This window comes from Sinocyclocheilus anshuiensis, unplaced genomic scaffold, assembly GCF_001515605.1.
Source record: "Sinocyclocheilus anshuiensis isolate Anshui unplaced genomic scaffold, SAMN03320099.WGS_v1.1 scaffold446, whole genome shotgun sequence".
NCBI classification, from domain to species: domain Eukaryota; kingdom Metazoa; phylum Chordata; class Actinopteri; order Cypriniformes; family Cyprinidae; genus Sinocyclocheilus; species Sinocyclocheilus anshuiensis.
In genome coordinates this window covers 2,685,014-2,699,494 of record NW_015544247.1, presented here as the reverse complement: position 1 = coordinate 2,699,494, position 14,481 = coordinate 2,685,014, and the positions used below count along the sequence as shown (strand labels likewise).

Below are 14,481 nucleotides of genomic sequence, written 5' to 3'. Positions count from 1 at the left end.
CATTTGTCTCCCAAACTCTGGAATAGCCTTCCTGATAACGTTTGGGGTTCAGACACACTCTCCCTGTTTAAATCATGATTAAAGACACATCTCTTTGGCCAAGCATTGAAATAATGCATCTCATAATCTTTTACTGCAGTTATATCTGATCAAATGCATATTATTATTCTTTAGTTTGGGTTAAACAAATCGATTTTGCTTGGTTGGAACAGCAGCTACGCTCTGTTTTTTGCCACGGGATTGACATCCCGTGGTAACTAGGATTTACACAAGCTTCAGTCTGGATCCAGAACACCTGAGAAGAGATGATGCCAACCCCTCAGAGGACCTCAGATGATGCCAACCCTGAAACAACATACAGAACTACCACATTTTGCTATACGTTTGATTGCATCATATAATAATTGCTGTTAATAGTGTTCATCGTCTGTTTTATTACGTCTTAAATTGATATTTCCGTACTGCTGGTTCGACTGGTCAGAGGAGAACTGGCCCCCCGACTGAGCCTGGTTTCTCCCAAGGTTTTTTCTCCATTCTGTCACCGATGGAGTTTTGGTTCCTTGCCGCTGTCGCCTCTGGCTTGCTTAGTTGGGGACACTTCATTTCCAGCGGTACCGTTGACTTGATTGCAAAGATACTATTTAAACTGAGCTGGATGTTGACATCACTGAATTCAATGATGAACTGTCTTTAACTGAAAAATTAGTGTTTACTATTGTCATTTTGCATTATTGACACACTATTTTCCTAATTAATGCTGTTCAGTTGCTTTGACACAATCTGTATTGTTAAAAGCGCTATATAAATAAAGGTGACTTGACTTGACTTGACTAGTGTAAGCCACACTTTTTTTTTTAAAGAAAAAACTGAAATCCATAGCTATATAAATCTGACTTCATAATGTAGTTTGCAAATGAAAGGCATATTTAATTCTCAAACAAATATCAGTGAGGGTGAGAGTTTAAGAACATATCTCTGTAATATAGGGACGCTAAATCATTATTCAGTTGAAATAGTGCGTTTAAACCCCACAATAGGATGACTTGCACTTCTTTTTCATTGTGATTTGTTTATGAATGTTCATATTAGCCTGAGGTACGTTTTTACATGTACAATACATTAAGAGACAAAGACCTAAGCTTGACAAGCATTCTGTAATGAGACCGTCAAAAAAAAAAAAAACAGTTGTTTGAATTAGATTTGAATAAGGGAAGTACGGCTTGTTCCTGAAAGGATTGGGAGTTCAATATGACTATATGTGAGCAATTACACGTCTTTTTAAACTAAAACCTCATGCCTAGACCGCTCTGATAACCTCATGCAAACTTTTATCCCTTGGCAATTATTTCATTATCTAGTTTCTGAGTATTGCTGATGATCTGATAGTCCAAGGCAGTCCATTATGTAATAGCTGTTGATCCAAGGCACTTGCTCACTGCATGCGATCACGCACTGGCCAACAGTGAGTTTTACGGAGCGGTGGGATCTAAACCTCATCCGATGCTTGTCATTTTTCATCACTCAACTACCTGAGTGATGCCAACAAGACCTCGTCCCAGCGCAGCAGCGGCTTTCACGAATGCAGCGCATGAATATTATCTCGAGCAGCACGCTACTTCGGAAGTAGGTCACCGATTAAACGTGTCTTGTCAGCTGTGTGTGCTCCCCTCGTTTCATTTCACTGTTGAACCTCGATATTATTGTAATAGCTCGTCAACAGGGCCCTCGTTGCTCGCGGAACGTGATTATTTGATCGGGAATACAGCGGAGTGAGTGGATGACGAGGTAAATGAAGGATTACTAATCTGTTTTATCTTGGTTATGCGCTTTTCTCTCGCGCTCGCGGTGTCGCGTTCGCTCAAGGTGGGGAAATAGCCTGAAACAAGACATGATCGCTTTTTAGTTGGACTTGCGAAACTGTTCTTTCGTCGTGCTTAGGATACCATCGCGAAGCTTGGAAATTTCGGCAGGGACCGACCGAGCGCTTTCCGCTTCGGCGTTTGATTCTCACGTTTGGCCGTTTAGTGTCATTTTCAACGCTGACATTAATTGCTCGGGCTTGAGTTGACCGTGCTGGTTCGGTTTCGCAGTTGGGGGTTATGCGGTGGCAGAAACCGTATAGGATGTGAGGCGAACAGCGCTGCTTTTTTTAGTGTGTGCGTGTGTGTGTGTGTGCGTGTGTGTGTGAGAGAGTGAGTGAGTGTGTGATACGCCCTATGAGCCATGCAAGCTCCTCTCATTATCATACACCTCCAGCACGCGCTTGCCGCCTTTATCCCGGATTACTTTAATCGCGCTGTACATTTCACTCAGATGCGTTTCTTCCTTTCTTTGTTTCAGTCCACACCTTCCCGTTCTCCATATCTGCAGTGTAGGAGGAAAAAAGAACAACATCTATTTGTGTGCAGTGAGTGAGGGGTAAATTCCAAATTGCGCGAAGGAAAAAGCAACTTCTTTCGTCTCTAAACGCCAGGGTATCACGTTAAACCGCATTCCCATCTATTAAAGCGCAGACTGGACGCATTTGCCCTAACGTTTTCGTTTTACGCCCGAAACGCCAGATAGCTATCCGGTTATTTAAGTAATGGGCTGAGACCTCAACTCGAAAAAAAACCCCTGAATGGTGGTAAATTATGGGCAGCAGTCCATTTCCTTTCACCCTTCCTGAAACTAGAGAGGCAACCTCTAATTTTCCACAATATCATGCCAACAATTCATCCTCCAGCTACCTTTCATTGGAGAGTTTGTGTTGTGTCACTCAATTGGACATGACCAGCAGTTAGTCTATTATTTTATGAGCCCCACATCCATCCAGATCAATAACTTGTGACATTCACTGAATTACAGACTGTTGATTTAGTTTTTAGTGGCAATTTGAAAGTTTATTTAAAGCTTTTCACATTTGTGAACTCACACTATAGAATTAATTTGCAGTAATGGTCTTTATACAAGCAATGGAAGAGAAATAATAGGCTTTCAACAAAATTTTATTTTATGGGAGTGTGAAAAGTTTTATTTCTGGGTTAATGTTGATCCTTGGTAAATTAGAGATTTTAGAGTTTTTTTCTTTATTGGTAACCAATGGAAATCCAACATTTAGTATTTTTTAATGCACATTTTTAATAACAGTAATCATAAATAATATAATAAATATCGATCTCTACTGTAATATTTGATGTTTGGTTATTTTCCTTTTAGTATAAGGGTCAATCTATTTGGTGAAATATTTTAAAATAGTCACTTTTGTGGTTAGTTGAACCACAGAATGATTCCTCTCTTTATCTGGCATGGCTGAATGATTTTAAATAGCATTAGAACAGCTGAAGAGGATTGTTGCTGAAATGAGAGAATGCTACAGTTGTCAATTATGGTAGATGCCTTTTTGTGTCCATATTTTACTGTTTGGTTTTAGGAATGTGCATAAAAGTGTTTATTTCACGGGTGCTGAACTTGCTCTGTGCATTGTAAAGGAGAGCGCTGCATTCGTCTGAGGTTGACTGATGGTTATGATGACCTCTTTTATTTGACAGATGGGAGTTTCAAATACAGCAGCTGTCAAACTTAATAACCGAGCACATGAATAAATGAATCTATTCACACAATCCAAGCAAGCCTGTAGCATTTCAAACCTTTTCTGTCTTTCATAGTGGAGCACAGTGATACTAATAATACAGAACATAAAACGCAAAATCATGTTTGAAATTACAGCAATGCATATAAAAAAAAAAATAGATGTCTTTGATGAATAATAATAGCTGCGAGGTCAAACGTCAGAGTCAGCTGGAAAGCCTCAAGGACTTCTGTTCTTTATAAAGGAAGAGGAACTTGTCAATAGGTCAAAGCAGGTAGTGTTTTGTGTCAGTTAGTGTTGTTTCATATGGAGCCCAATTACTGTCGTATGTCAGTGTGTGTTTGACCCCTGACTTGCCTTTCATTTAATCAATAGGTCTTGGGGAAACATGTTGGACATGTTGAATCTCCAGAATGTCACCATGAATGTCATTGAATAATTGCATTCATTTCTCATCTGCAAGTTTAAAAGAATTCTACCTTAAATGTCCCACAAAAACTGCAAATCAAATACGTTTTATCTGGAGAACAGCAATTTAAGTGGCACTTAAGAAGCTAGAGGCACTCAGACTTGTTATTTTTACCAATCAAGTGTCTATTTACTCAGCGTCTTGTTGTTTTAAAGACATTGGGAGTTTCAGTCATCATACTTTTTTTTTGGAAAAGGGCACATTAAACATTTCCCTTTTTTTAGTTTTCAGAAGAAATGAAGCGATATGACTTGCTTTGAAACAACACGAGGGTGACCGATGACAGAATGTTCATTTTTTTGGGTGGACTTTGCCTTTTAAATTATGCAGAATGTCAGAGTGTAGATAGAAATAGCTTTCAGACATTGTGGTACTTTCACATCAATCATACTAACAGGCAATGTCATAATATTGTGTTTCATGGTCTCTCTGTATATGTTTTAGCAATTACATCATCATTCATTTAAAAAATGAACATAGGCTAATTATGGCAGTCTTCCAGGTCTATTAGAGATGAATGTAATCAGTTCTTGCGCCCATGATGCTGTGTTAAAGGAATGACTTGGGTTAAATCTCAGAAATGTTACACACATGCATTTTATGTATTCAAGTTGAAAGATTTTTGTTACAAAAGACCAAAACAGCACATGCTCATTAAAAAATTATGTTTATTGCACCTACGCAGTTTAGTGACCATGTTTGTCCCCATCCAATTAAAATTCTATAAACTCTTGCCAGACCAGCAACCTGATTAAGGTGGCACATAAGGCCACATTTGTGCTGATTTTTCAACATTAGTTCACATAGCCGGTCGCATTAATATAAATTAGTCAAGGTTATGAAAGTTGTAATGGCTTCTGTACACACTATATATTTAATCACAGCGGTTACAACTTTGAAATGACAAATTAACAATGCTTTATATTTCCTTTATAGGTTTTGCATGGCAAAGTGTGATGACCCATGCACGGCAGAGGAACTCATTATGTGGATATAAGAGTGAATCTGCGGACCAGGTGAGCTGTCAGACAACTATGGACAGAACTTGGCCAGAAAAGAAGGCTAAAAGATGTTCTACCCAAAGAGGAAAAGGTAAGGAGATAAAAGGAAAGGCCGCTGAGAGAGACCGGAAGCTGTACCCTCTCAGGGGACGACATGGATTGGGTGAAGTAAGCGCGCTTAACTGCTGTGTCGTACTGACACGCTTGGACGAGAGCGAAACGTGTAGGAACGGCATGAAGGCCCAGGTGAAGGAAATGCAGGGGAAGGCGAAAATTTGCAAGTGCTGCAAGAAAGCTTGTAAGACTTGCCGGTCAGCGCCTGAACCAAAAAGCAAAGTGAAACCTGATAAATCTGCCTTATGCACAGAATTCATCCTCGAACCTCGCCAAAGGCGGCTGGCCTCTCTGAATGCAGAAGCTGTTAACAGTCTGCTGTTGGACAGAGAGGACCCCCAGCAGACATCAAAACCCTCAAGGAAGCAGCAACAGACAAAAGGAGACACTTCTCTCTCTAAAGACACAACAAAAGATAATGATTGTTTCAGAAAAGGCCAAGACAACCGGAAACGCGCTTGCAACGGAGAGACCGAACAATGTCGAAACCCCAAAAAAGCAAAGACGGAGTCTGACGCTATTGATCTGCAGACTTTAAACAGTCCTGCTCCCAAACGTCTGGCGGGTTTAAATGCGGCCGCCCTGCTCAAGCTGACCAGCACGTCCTCGGGAGTGAAGCGCAGGGGTAAAACAGACGGAGCAGTGCGAGGGAAGCAGCTACAGTTGAAATCGCGTAAACAGCAGCACAACTTGACCTGTCAGTCCAAGTTAAAAGTATCTCAGCAATGCTGCAGCCTCTGCGAGAAGCAAGCCCTCCACACTGAGGCATTGTGGGACGGGAGCACAGGAAGCCATGGCTTTATTAGCCCCGGATATCAGTGCAGATCCATGCTTGGCTATCCCCTCAAGCCTGTGAAGGAAGAGAAAACAGAGACTGATGTGAAATCATATTACTGCTGTTCCCAGGAGAGATCAGTGGAGTACTGCCATAGACTAGCCCTGTTCCTCGGCCAGAAAACTTTCCCGGAAACTGATGAACATTCTCTGAAGGGATTTATTCCTTCTCCTCACACCCTGACGCATCCAGCAATGCCCATCGGTGCCCATCCTTATCCCTGTTACCCTGGGTACTACGTCCACATCGCTCATCACGGGACACCGATGCTTCCCGTAAGCTCAAATCCAGGGAGCCATGCGGCCTCGTCCGTACCCCCGCTGACAATGTGCACTAGTGGGGTCCAGAGACCCAAACTGCTGCCCTCTTCGGTGTCTCATCCTACGGGGATCCCTCATCCGGCGTACTGTAACTCTGTGGGCACCTGTTATGGAGAGGCCTGCAGGCTCAGCAGCTATGCCTACAGACCCATGCAACCCATCACTAGCAGGGGCTGCTCGTACAACGCAGGATGCTCCAGCTGCATGCACAAAATGGAAACAGGTAGGATGGAAAATGAAATGAAAGTTTAAATTATCTCTTGCTTTATCAGATTAGCTCCATAACTGTAACTTTACAGGGAAGTTCGAACCTTTGAGCTTTAAACAGATTGCTTGCTGTTAACTCTTGATTTCTGTTCTTGTGATTATGATTGAAGTACAGAGGAGAGAGTGGTAGTAGGTAAGCTGTGTCACATGCTATATTTAAGTAGGGCTACATCTGATACAATTGGAAAAAATAAGCTAGCAAGATGCCATCAATCTTTAAGCACTTCTTAAAGCAAGCATGCACATATGTGCACCAAACAGATAGAGTGCAACGGAAAGGAAGCGCAATGAGGTTAACTAAAATATATTTGTTGTAATATTAAAGGCTAAATTTAGGTTTGAAATAACAGTAACCGTAAGGAAAAAAAGAAAACATTATTATGCTTTATAATTTAGAGATTTAAAACAACTTTATAAAACTGTGGACAAGCAGTTATTTGTAAATGTAACATTGTTGTTGTAACTTTTTGTGCTTAATATATACCATTGTTGAAAAGCATACAGTACATTAATGCAATCTAATTTTATTATTATTATTATTAATGCAATAGTACTTTTTATATTTGCTGAAGTTCAAAAGTCAGTCAGATTAATACTTCTTTAATCAATACTTTTATTTATTAAGGACTTACATTGAATGTTTGCAAATTGATCAAAAACATTGAACATTCCCACTGTTTTTGACTAATACAATATGACTACAATAATAATAATAATTATCATAACTTTATTGTGATTATTATGAAATACAAATATTAAAATAACATATATATATTCTTAAATAAATTGAGTAGACTTGTTTTCAAAATGACATCAGTATGTAAAATAACGAAGTTGTAGAGAAAATGTTTTTCTGATGTGGATGGAGTGATTTCCACATTCATCATTCTACACCATGTTTGTATCCTCAACCTTGACCCAGTCTCAGCAGCAGACGTCTTTGTGAATGAGCTCACACAGTCTCTAAAGTGATTGATCTAAAGGTGTACACAACAAATACAGTGACTTTAAGGGATGTCAAGAGAAACCCCATCGAAGTTGCATCAAGGACTTAAGAAAAAAAAATCGGCTTGAATAGGAGTCAAATGAAATGAAATTCCCTTCCTCAGTTATGTCATTGTGGCTACATGTTCCCTGCAGTCTGTTCGCTGCTGGTTCGAGTGTAATTGCCACAGGTGGGGAGGGTGCTGGTTATTTTTGTTGGCAGGAGACTTGAACTGTCTGTTCATTGTGAGGTGGCAGCTGCTTGTGAACCTCGGCGCAGGCAGGGACCTCTGCAGACATGCTCCCTTGTTGGTTTTTAACCACACGGCTGAGTTATACAATGTAATTTTTCACTCGCCGTAATCTCCGTTAATGAGACAGTAATCTGACTCTCTGCGGGTTTCTCTTTAGGTACAGCATGACTTTACCGTGACAAGACAAACAAGCAAAGCAGAAGCATTTTTTGTACTTCTTTAAAGCTGGTATATTTGGTTTGTTATTAAATGAATGTTCAAATTGTGCAATTTATGAAAGTGCAAAGCTTTATACTTGAAAAGATACTCTCACATACACAATCTGCTATACTGAACAATTCAATAGTGTGTGCACTAAAAGCTGAGTTTTAGGAGAGTGCAAATTGATTAAAGCTGTAGGGAGAAGTGAAGTTTTCTTCCAATAACGCTTCATGCTTGATTGAAGCTACAATGAGTGCATTATTCCTTAAAAGCGATCTCTATACACAGAGGCCAAACCCTGTGAACAAGGTTATCTTAAGTATTTTTATCCTTTATTTGTGTAGACAGAGTGTGATTACCGCTCCAACCGCATGCCATTGTGTGCACTTAGTCTGAGGGCTGTTTGATTTGTTCAGAATTGGTGTTCAATTTACGTTTGTTGCCTCTGTTAGATTTTCGGGATTCCAGATTGTAATAAAATGTCTGCGTTTGCTATTCATTGATGTCAACCTCAGGGGATGGGTAGTGTGATAGCGCTGATAGATCTGTCCTGCATGCCTGATTTTGCACGAGAGGTCCCTGAGGAGACCGTCCTGCTTCAGGTTAAAACAAACAACAGGTTAATCAGCGATTATAGAGTCATTCTTCTTTCTTCGTTACAGTGGGCAGTAACACAGTAATTGAAAAAAAAAAGATAATTGAAATTATTTCAGATAAGACACTCAGTGCCTCCGCTCTCTGACCTCCAACCCTGTGCTGATTTGACCTCATATATAGACTGAACCGCATTAGATGACTGAAAAATGAAACTCAGCAGCCTTACCTGATTTCCAGTTTAATTTAAAAATCGAAAACTTATGATTTCATTTAGAAAACATTTTAAAGGAGTAGTTCACTCAAACATGAAAATGTACTCACCCTCAGGCCACCCAAGATGTAGATGAGTTTGCTTCTTTATAAAAACAGAATTGGAGAAATTTTGCATTACAGTACTTGCACAGTTTTTCATTGCACAAGACATTAAAGGGATAATTCACCCAAAAATTAAAATTCTGTCATTAATTACTCACCCTCATGTCATTCCAAACCTGTTCCAAATTCTCATGTCACCCATTCTCTGTCTATTGGTGAGCAAGTGATGTAATGCCAAACAAACTCATCTACATCTTGGATGGCCTTAGGGTGAGTACATTTTGAACTTTTAAAGGTCAGTTTATGAACTATAAAACTTAAAATGGTTTTGAAATTAAATGTTTTTTTTTCCTAATTTGACAGTTCCCAACTATGCACTTTTAATTTCTTGTAATTGCACAGTTGCATTTCCCACAGTGCCTCCTACATTTAGGCAGTATAAAGAAATAGTTCGCCCAAAGATATATTCTCCACATGAAAAGTAGCAAGTATTCATTTCTAGATGAGTTTAAATTATAGTGCAACCAGTGATGAAATACGATCTGTCATTATTTACTCACCCTCATGTCATGGCAAATGCATATGCTGAAAACGAATGGAGAATCTTCACAACATTTTTCCTACAACAACAGATGATAAAGACTAATTTAGTGCATGACACATATTGTATGGACTATTTCATGCTTTTATAGTGCTTTTTTTTTTTTTTTACATTTTGGAACTGTGGTCACAATGAATTTGTCACTGTATGCGAAAAATAAAGGTGTGAACGGGAAACCTTTTGTGTTCCATGGATAAATTAGGATACAGTACAGCATTAAAACAGTACATAATGGTGGATATTTAATTTCTGGGCTAAGATGGACCATAAAATGCACATTTCTTATCCCTTTTCATGCAGAACGCATCACATGTACAGGCTCACACCTCAAATTTCCTCATCACTATGGGAACCGCATAGGCAATTCACAGGAGGTTTCCCAAGATTGGCTCATCCACCCTGAAATTTTGGTCATGTGTGTTTTTAGATGCCTACACAAACATTCAGCACCCTTGGATCACAGCAATTGGATGTTATTGGACTGATAATGCATTGTCATTGTTATGTTGGAAGTTCAGTTATGTATTAATACAAGCGTTTCACCGTTTTCACATTTCTAATTGATATGTAGTTCCTGTCATAAAATCCAATCCCCTCAAGGTTGTATATAATTGTGGTTGCAGGCTCTTAGCTTTGCATCTGACCATGCAGCATCTGGCACACTGACTCATTTATGGCTGCATTAGTCTGCTGTGTTGTATTACATGCAATATGGTGTTTGTTTATGATCATAAATGCATGTTGAGCATTTTATGAACCAATGATATTTGCTTCCTCTACTCCTGTAGAAGACTACTCTTACCCCCTTGATGGCCACAGCTCGTCCATCACGATGCCTTCTGCCCTGCCTCTGTCCATCTGCCCCATATCCAGTGTGCCTCCACCCACCCAGTCAGTGCCCCACCTGCAGACGCCTCTTCCTGATGCCGGTCTACCCCAGGTGCAGATTAGAGTGGGACGGGAATGCCCTCAGAGGGCCAAGCCACCCAGTGGCTCTCGTTCTGGGGTGCGGGACTCTGCTGTTTGCCCCCACATTAAGGATGGCCAGCTGGGAGCGGGCCATGGCAGCGGTGCTGCCAAACAGTCGAAGATCAGCCGTCGCCGGGCAACAAACGGCTGGCTGCCTGTTGGTGTGGCAACAGAAAAGGAAGTATTCATCGTGGTACGTATTTGAGTTGCCCTGTCCTGGGATATTGGAAGTTTCTTTAAAAAAACATTTAGGTATCCAGAGCAAGACTTAAAGCAGCGGTTCATTGAACTAGTTTGCGTTTATTCCTGAGAAATGACTAAGTGATGCCCCAGGCATTTTCCTTAGAACAACACTTGTGAAATGTCAGTAGTAAACACTGAATTGCATTCATTGGAAATGACATTATTATTATTATTAAATTCCAGTGAGGTGCTTTCAAACAAATATTTCTAAACATGTTTTAAATAGCCAGTGGGCAAACCTCAGACAATGAGCGGTTGCGTTTTAAAAATGTTTGCATCATGCTGCTTTTTCTATTTCTCCATTTTAGCATTTTTATGAACTAGAACATCTGTATTAAATTGAGAGTTTATGAAATGTTTATACACAACACTTTAGGATTCAGAAGGCAGTCTGTGTAGTCGACCACACTGCTGACTCGTGACTTTACTAGGTCTATGGGCTGCTCTTTAGGGATTTGGATACTAGTCCTAGCCTTGTCAAATAGAGAAATAAAAAAAAAAAGTCATTTTGATGAAAGACTATATAATCATGGTATGTGTCAACCAAATCAGAATATTAGAATGACTACTGAAGGATCATGTGACACGGAGGACTGGAATGGCTGCTGAAAATTCAGCTTTTCCATCACAGGAATAAACTACATTTCAGGGATAAATTATATTACAGGAATAAATTACGATTATATTCAAATAAAAATGATCTTAAATTGTAATAATATTTCACAGCATTACTGTTTTCACTGTATTTTTGTTCAAATAAATGCAGCCTTGTTAAGCATAAGAGACTTTTTTCAAGAACATTTAAAAAAATCTATCATCACCCAACGTTGAATGGTAGTGTAGATATTTTTCTGCACTCAATTCAAATATTATTTTTTATAATTTTAGTGGCAGTGCTATAATTATAATGTTGACAGTGTGCTGTGCTTATTTAAAGTGTGCATTTTTAAATTAATCTCCTTTCAAGTGCCTCTCCTCTGGCCCACATGTTGCATTTGTAAGACATCAAGTGTCAAGTTAAAATACTTTTTGATATGCATTTTGAGACTAGTCATTCAGGCAACCCACAGACTACTTGATTAAGCTATCTTAAGAAAAGCTTTAATTAATCAGGCTGGTTTCACATTGAGCCCAAATTGGAGGTTTTAAAATGTAGTTTTTCAAATATCTGACATGATCCAAAAGTGTATAATAAGATAGAATGCAGTGTGTAGCTCTGTATTTTTCCTTTCATTTAAGGGTGAGGACTCCACATCCCTACGCAGGTGCTATGAAGGAGTGCAGAGAGATGGAGAGGTGATCAGGGTCAGAGACACAGTGCTACTGCGCTCAGGTCCCAGGAAGAAGTCCTTGCCTTACGTGGCCAAAGTCTCTGCCTTCTGGGAAGACCCTGAGTCAGGTAAACCTTTTTCTAAACGATTTTCACATCAATGAAAGCCACAGAAGAGCTCATAATACTCTGTTCCTACTTTCAGGGGAGCTGATGATGAGCTTGTTTTGGTACTACCGCCCAGAACACACTCAGGGGGGTCGCAATCCCAGCATGCACTGTGAGGTGAGTCTAGAATTGTTCATGGCACAGCAATGTGGTCCTCTGGGGACTAGCAATGTCAACATTTGACTTCCTTTGATTATGAGTTTCATAGAGGAAGTAGGCAGCACAAGTTTCCTGTGTTCACTAAACCCCTGAAATAGGGACACAACAAATGACTCCCAGCACTCTCAAACACGTTATGAACACTGTATCTATACTATAATTCATAAATGGACATTCAACATTCCTGCATCTTCCAACATCAATATGTGATGTAATACTAAGTTTCAAAAGACTGCATTTTTTTTCTCAGTGTATTTGTTGCAATATTTATTTTATACATTTACAGCATGGATATTCCCTTAAGTTGAATATAAAATATTGATTGTGTGTGAATTTTTCCAGAATGAGATTTTCGCGTCTCGGCATCAGGATGAAAACAGTGTGGCATGTATCGAGGATAAGTGCTATGTGTTGACATTAGCACAGTACTGTAGGTGAGCGATCGTATTTATCAGCTCATTGCAAGTGTCAAATTTCATGTCCTTTGTATAAATCGAATGCGATTTTGAATGTTTCAGATTTTGTGCCTTGGTGAAGTATCGTGAGGAGGGCTTTCCCAGACGTAGCTCCCTGGTCCCTCCTTCCAGCTATGTAATTCCAGCTCATCGTTGCGTGCCCAACGACATCGACCCCGATTTGGTGTTCGTCTGCCGCCACGTTTACGACTTCCGCTTCGGCCGTCTGCTGAAAAACCTGCAGTAGGTCTGAATGGAGCCATACACTGAAACCAGAATCCAAAACGTTGTGACACAATCAAAGCCCTATCAACTGGATGGCCACAAGTCTTTAAGGAGTTGTTGTTATTTTCTGTTTTCCTTTTAGGATAAATGCTCTCGGCGTAGCACTTCTGAAAAAAGTTATCCCTTGTGACTTTGTAGAACGGCATTCTGAGCACAACTACCTTGAGTTCAAAGGTACCGATTGCCAAAATGTGATTTTTCACGCCATGAATTTGAGTATTTATTTTTGCAGTTATCTTTATATTTGCTGAATGAGTGTAAAAAGACGAAGAAATTAATGCAGGTACATTAAGAATGACCTTGAATTGTGGAATAGAGTTCTAATGTTCTCTCTTTGGAAGTAAACGCACCCTAATCTGTAGATTGAAGGCTAAAAATATTTATTTTTAGATAAATTGAACACAAGCTCAGTCTTTTAGGAGGCACCAGTCAGTTTGATCCACAACGCAATGGCCAATCATTCATTCAGTCATCGTAACAGGGTGTGGGGGATCATAGACATATTGTGGCGGACCAAATATCCCAGAATGCATTTGGTTAACTTAACATTCTGTTGATCGACCAATGAGTAATGAGCTTTCGTCCTCCCGTCGCCCATCATGACTTGCCTTATATCCAACACCGAGGTTCCCCGTTTTCTGCCTTCCCAGCAAACCAAAGGTTATCACGCTCCTTAACATCCACCTTCGCAACTCCATTAGTTTGCACTAAAACTTATCATTCACCGAGTCAGCAGTCTGACTCAGTTCAAAATGTCACCTGCTACTGATCTCCGATGCAGGAAAATACTGTGTATTTGTTGTACGTGTATGAGATACGAAAGAACTCGCTAACTGTCAGTTACAAATGTGAATGGGCAAACTTTCTCGCACACACAGGCCTGCTTTCAACGTGTGCCCTTTGCTTCTCGTCCTACATGGTAGTTTTGTTACAAGATCGCTAATTACGATATGAGAAAGCTGTTTTATATGGTCTGTTTGTGCCTTTATATAGTTAACAGTCTGCTATGTGAAGAAATATAGCAGGGGGGGTGATTGGTTTTGTTTTTCCTCAAGCCTCTTCACTTTTTTGGCCTGCTTGTTTTGCACCACGTTGTTATCCGTGCTAAAAAGCATTGATAAGATTGTCTGATCGCACTATGCTGACCTTCACACTTCCCTGTTTTGGACTTTTTTTTTTTTTTTAGGACTTTACATAAGATAGAAGTGTTAAAAAGTAATATTGTACTCGCAGGGTCTCAAAAAAGGTGAAACTCCGACAAGATTAGGAGACCTGTTTGTTTTTTTATTTGTTTTTTTTTTTACATCAAGACAATTTGTCTTAGGTTAACAACTTGTTTTGTGTTCAGATGTGCTTTAAGGTATTCTTGAATCCATTCCTTTCATGTTATTGAGATCTGAGTG

General features: G+C 39.8%; 1 protein-coding gene across 3 annotated transcripts in view; it reads left to right on the top strand.

Moving 5' to 3' along the window:
• The window catches only part of LOC107697745 (bromo adjacent homology domain-containing 1 protein-like), a 42,875-nt gene extending 28,653 nt beyond the window's left edge, over positions 1 to 14,222 (top strand). The window contains exons 1-7 of one of the 3 annotated variants that reach the window (XM_016498586.1): positions 1,378 to 1,623; positions 4,977 to 6,533; positions 10,318 to 10,691; positions 11,981 to 12,140; positions 12,217 to 12,296; positions 12,681 to 12,772; positions 12,857 to 14,222. In XM_016498586.1, coding sequence (XP_016354072.1) covers positions 4,997 to 6,533; positions 10,318 to 10,691; positions 11,981 to 12,140; positions 12,217 to 12,296; positions 12,681 to 12,772; positions 12,857 to 13,040 — 2,427 coding nt within the window. In that variant the 5' untranslated portion in view covers positions 1,378 to 1,623; positions 4,977 to 4,996 and the 3' untranslated portion in view covers positions 13,041 to 14,222. Of the gene's footprint in view, positions 1 to 1,377; positions 1,786 to 4,976; positions 6,534 to 10,317; positions 10,692 to 11,980; positions 12,141 to 12,216; positions 12,297 to 12,680; positions 12,773 to 12,856 lie in introns of those variants that run through there. The other 2 variants (XM_016498584.1, XM_016498585.1) reach the window with 2 other exon arrangements.
• Positions 14,223 to 14,481: the final 259 nt, after the last annotated feature.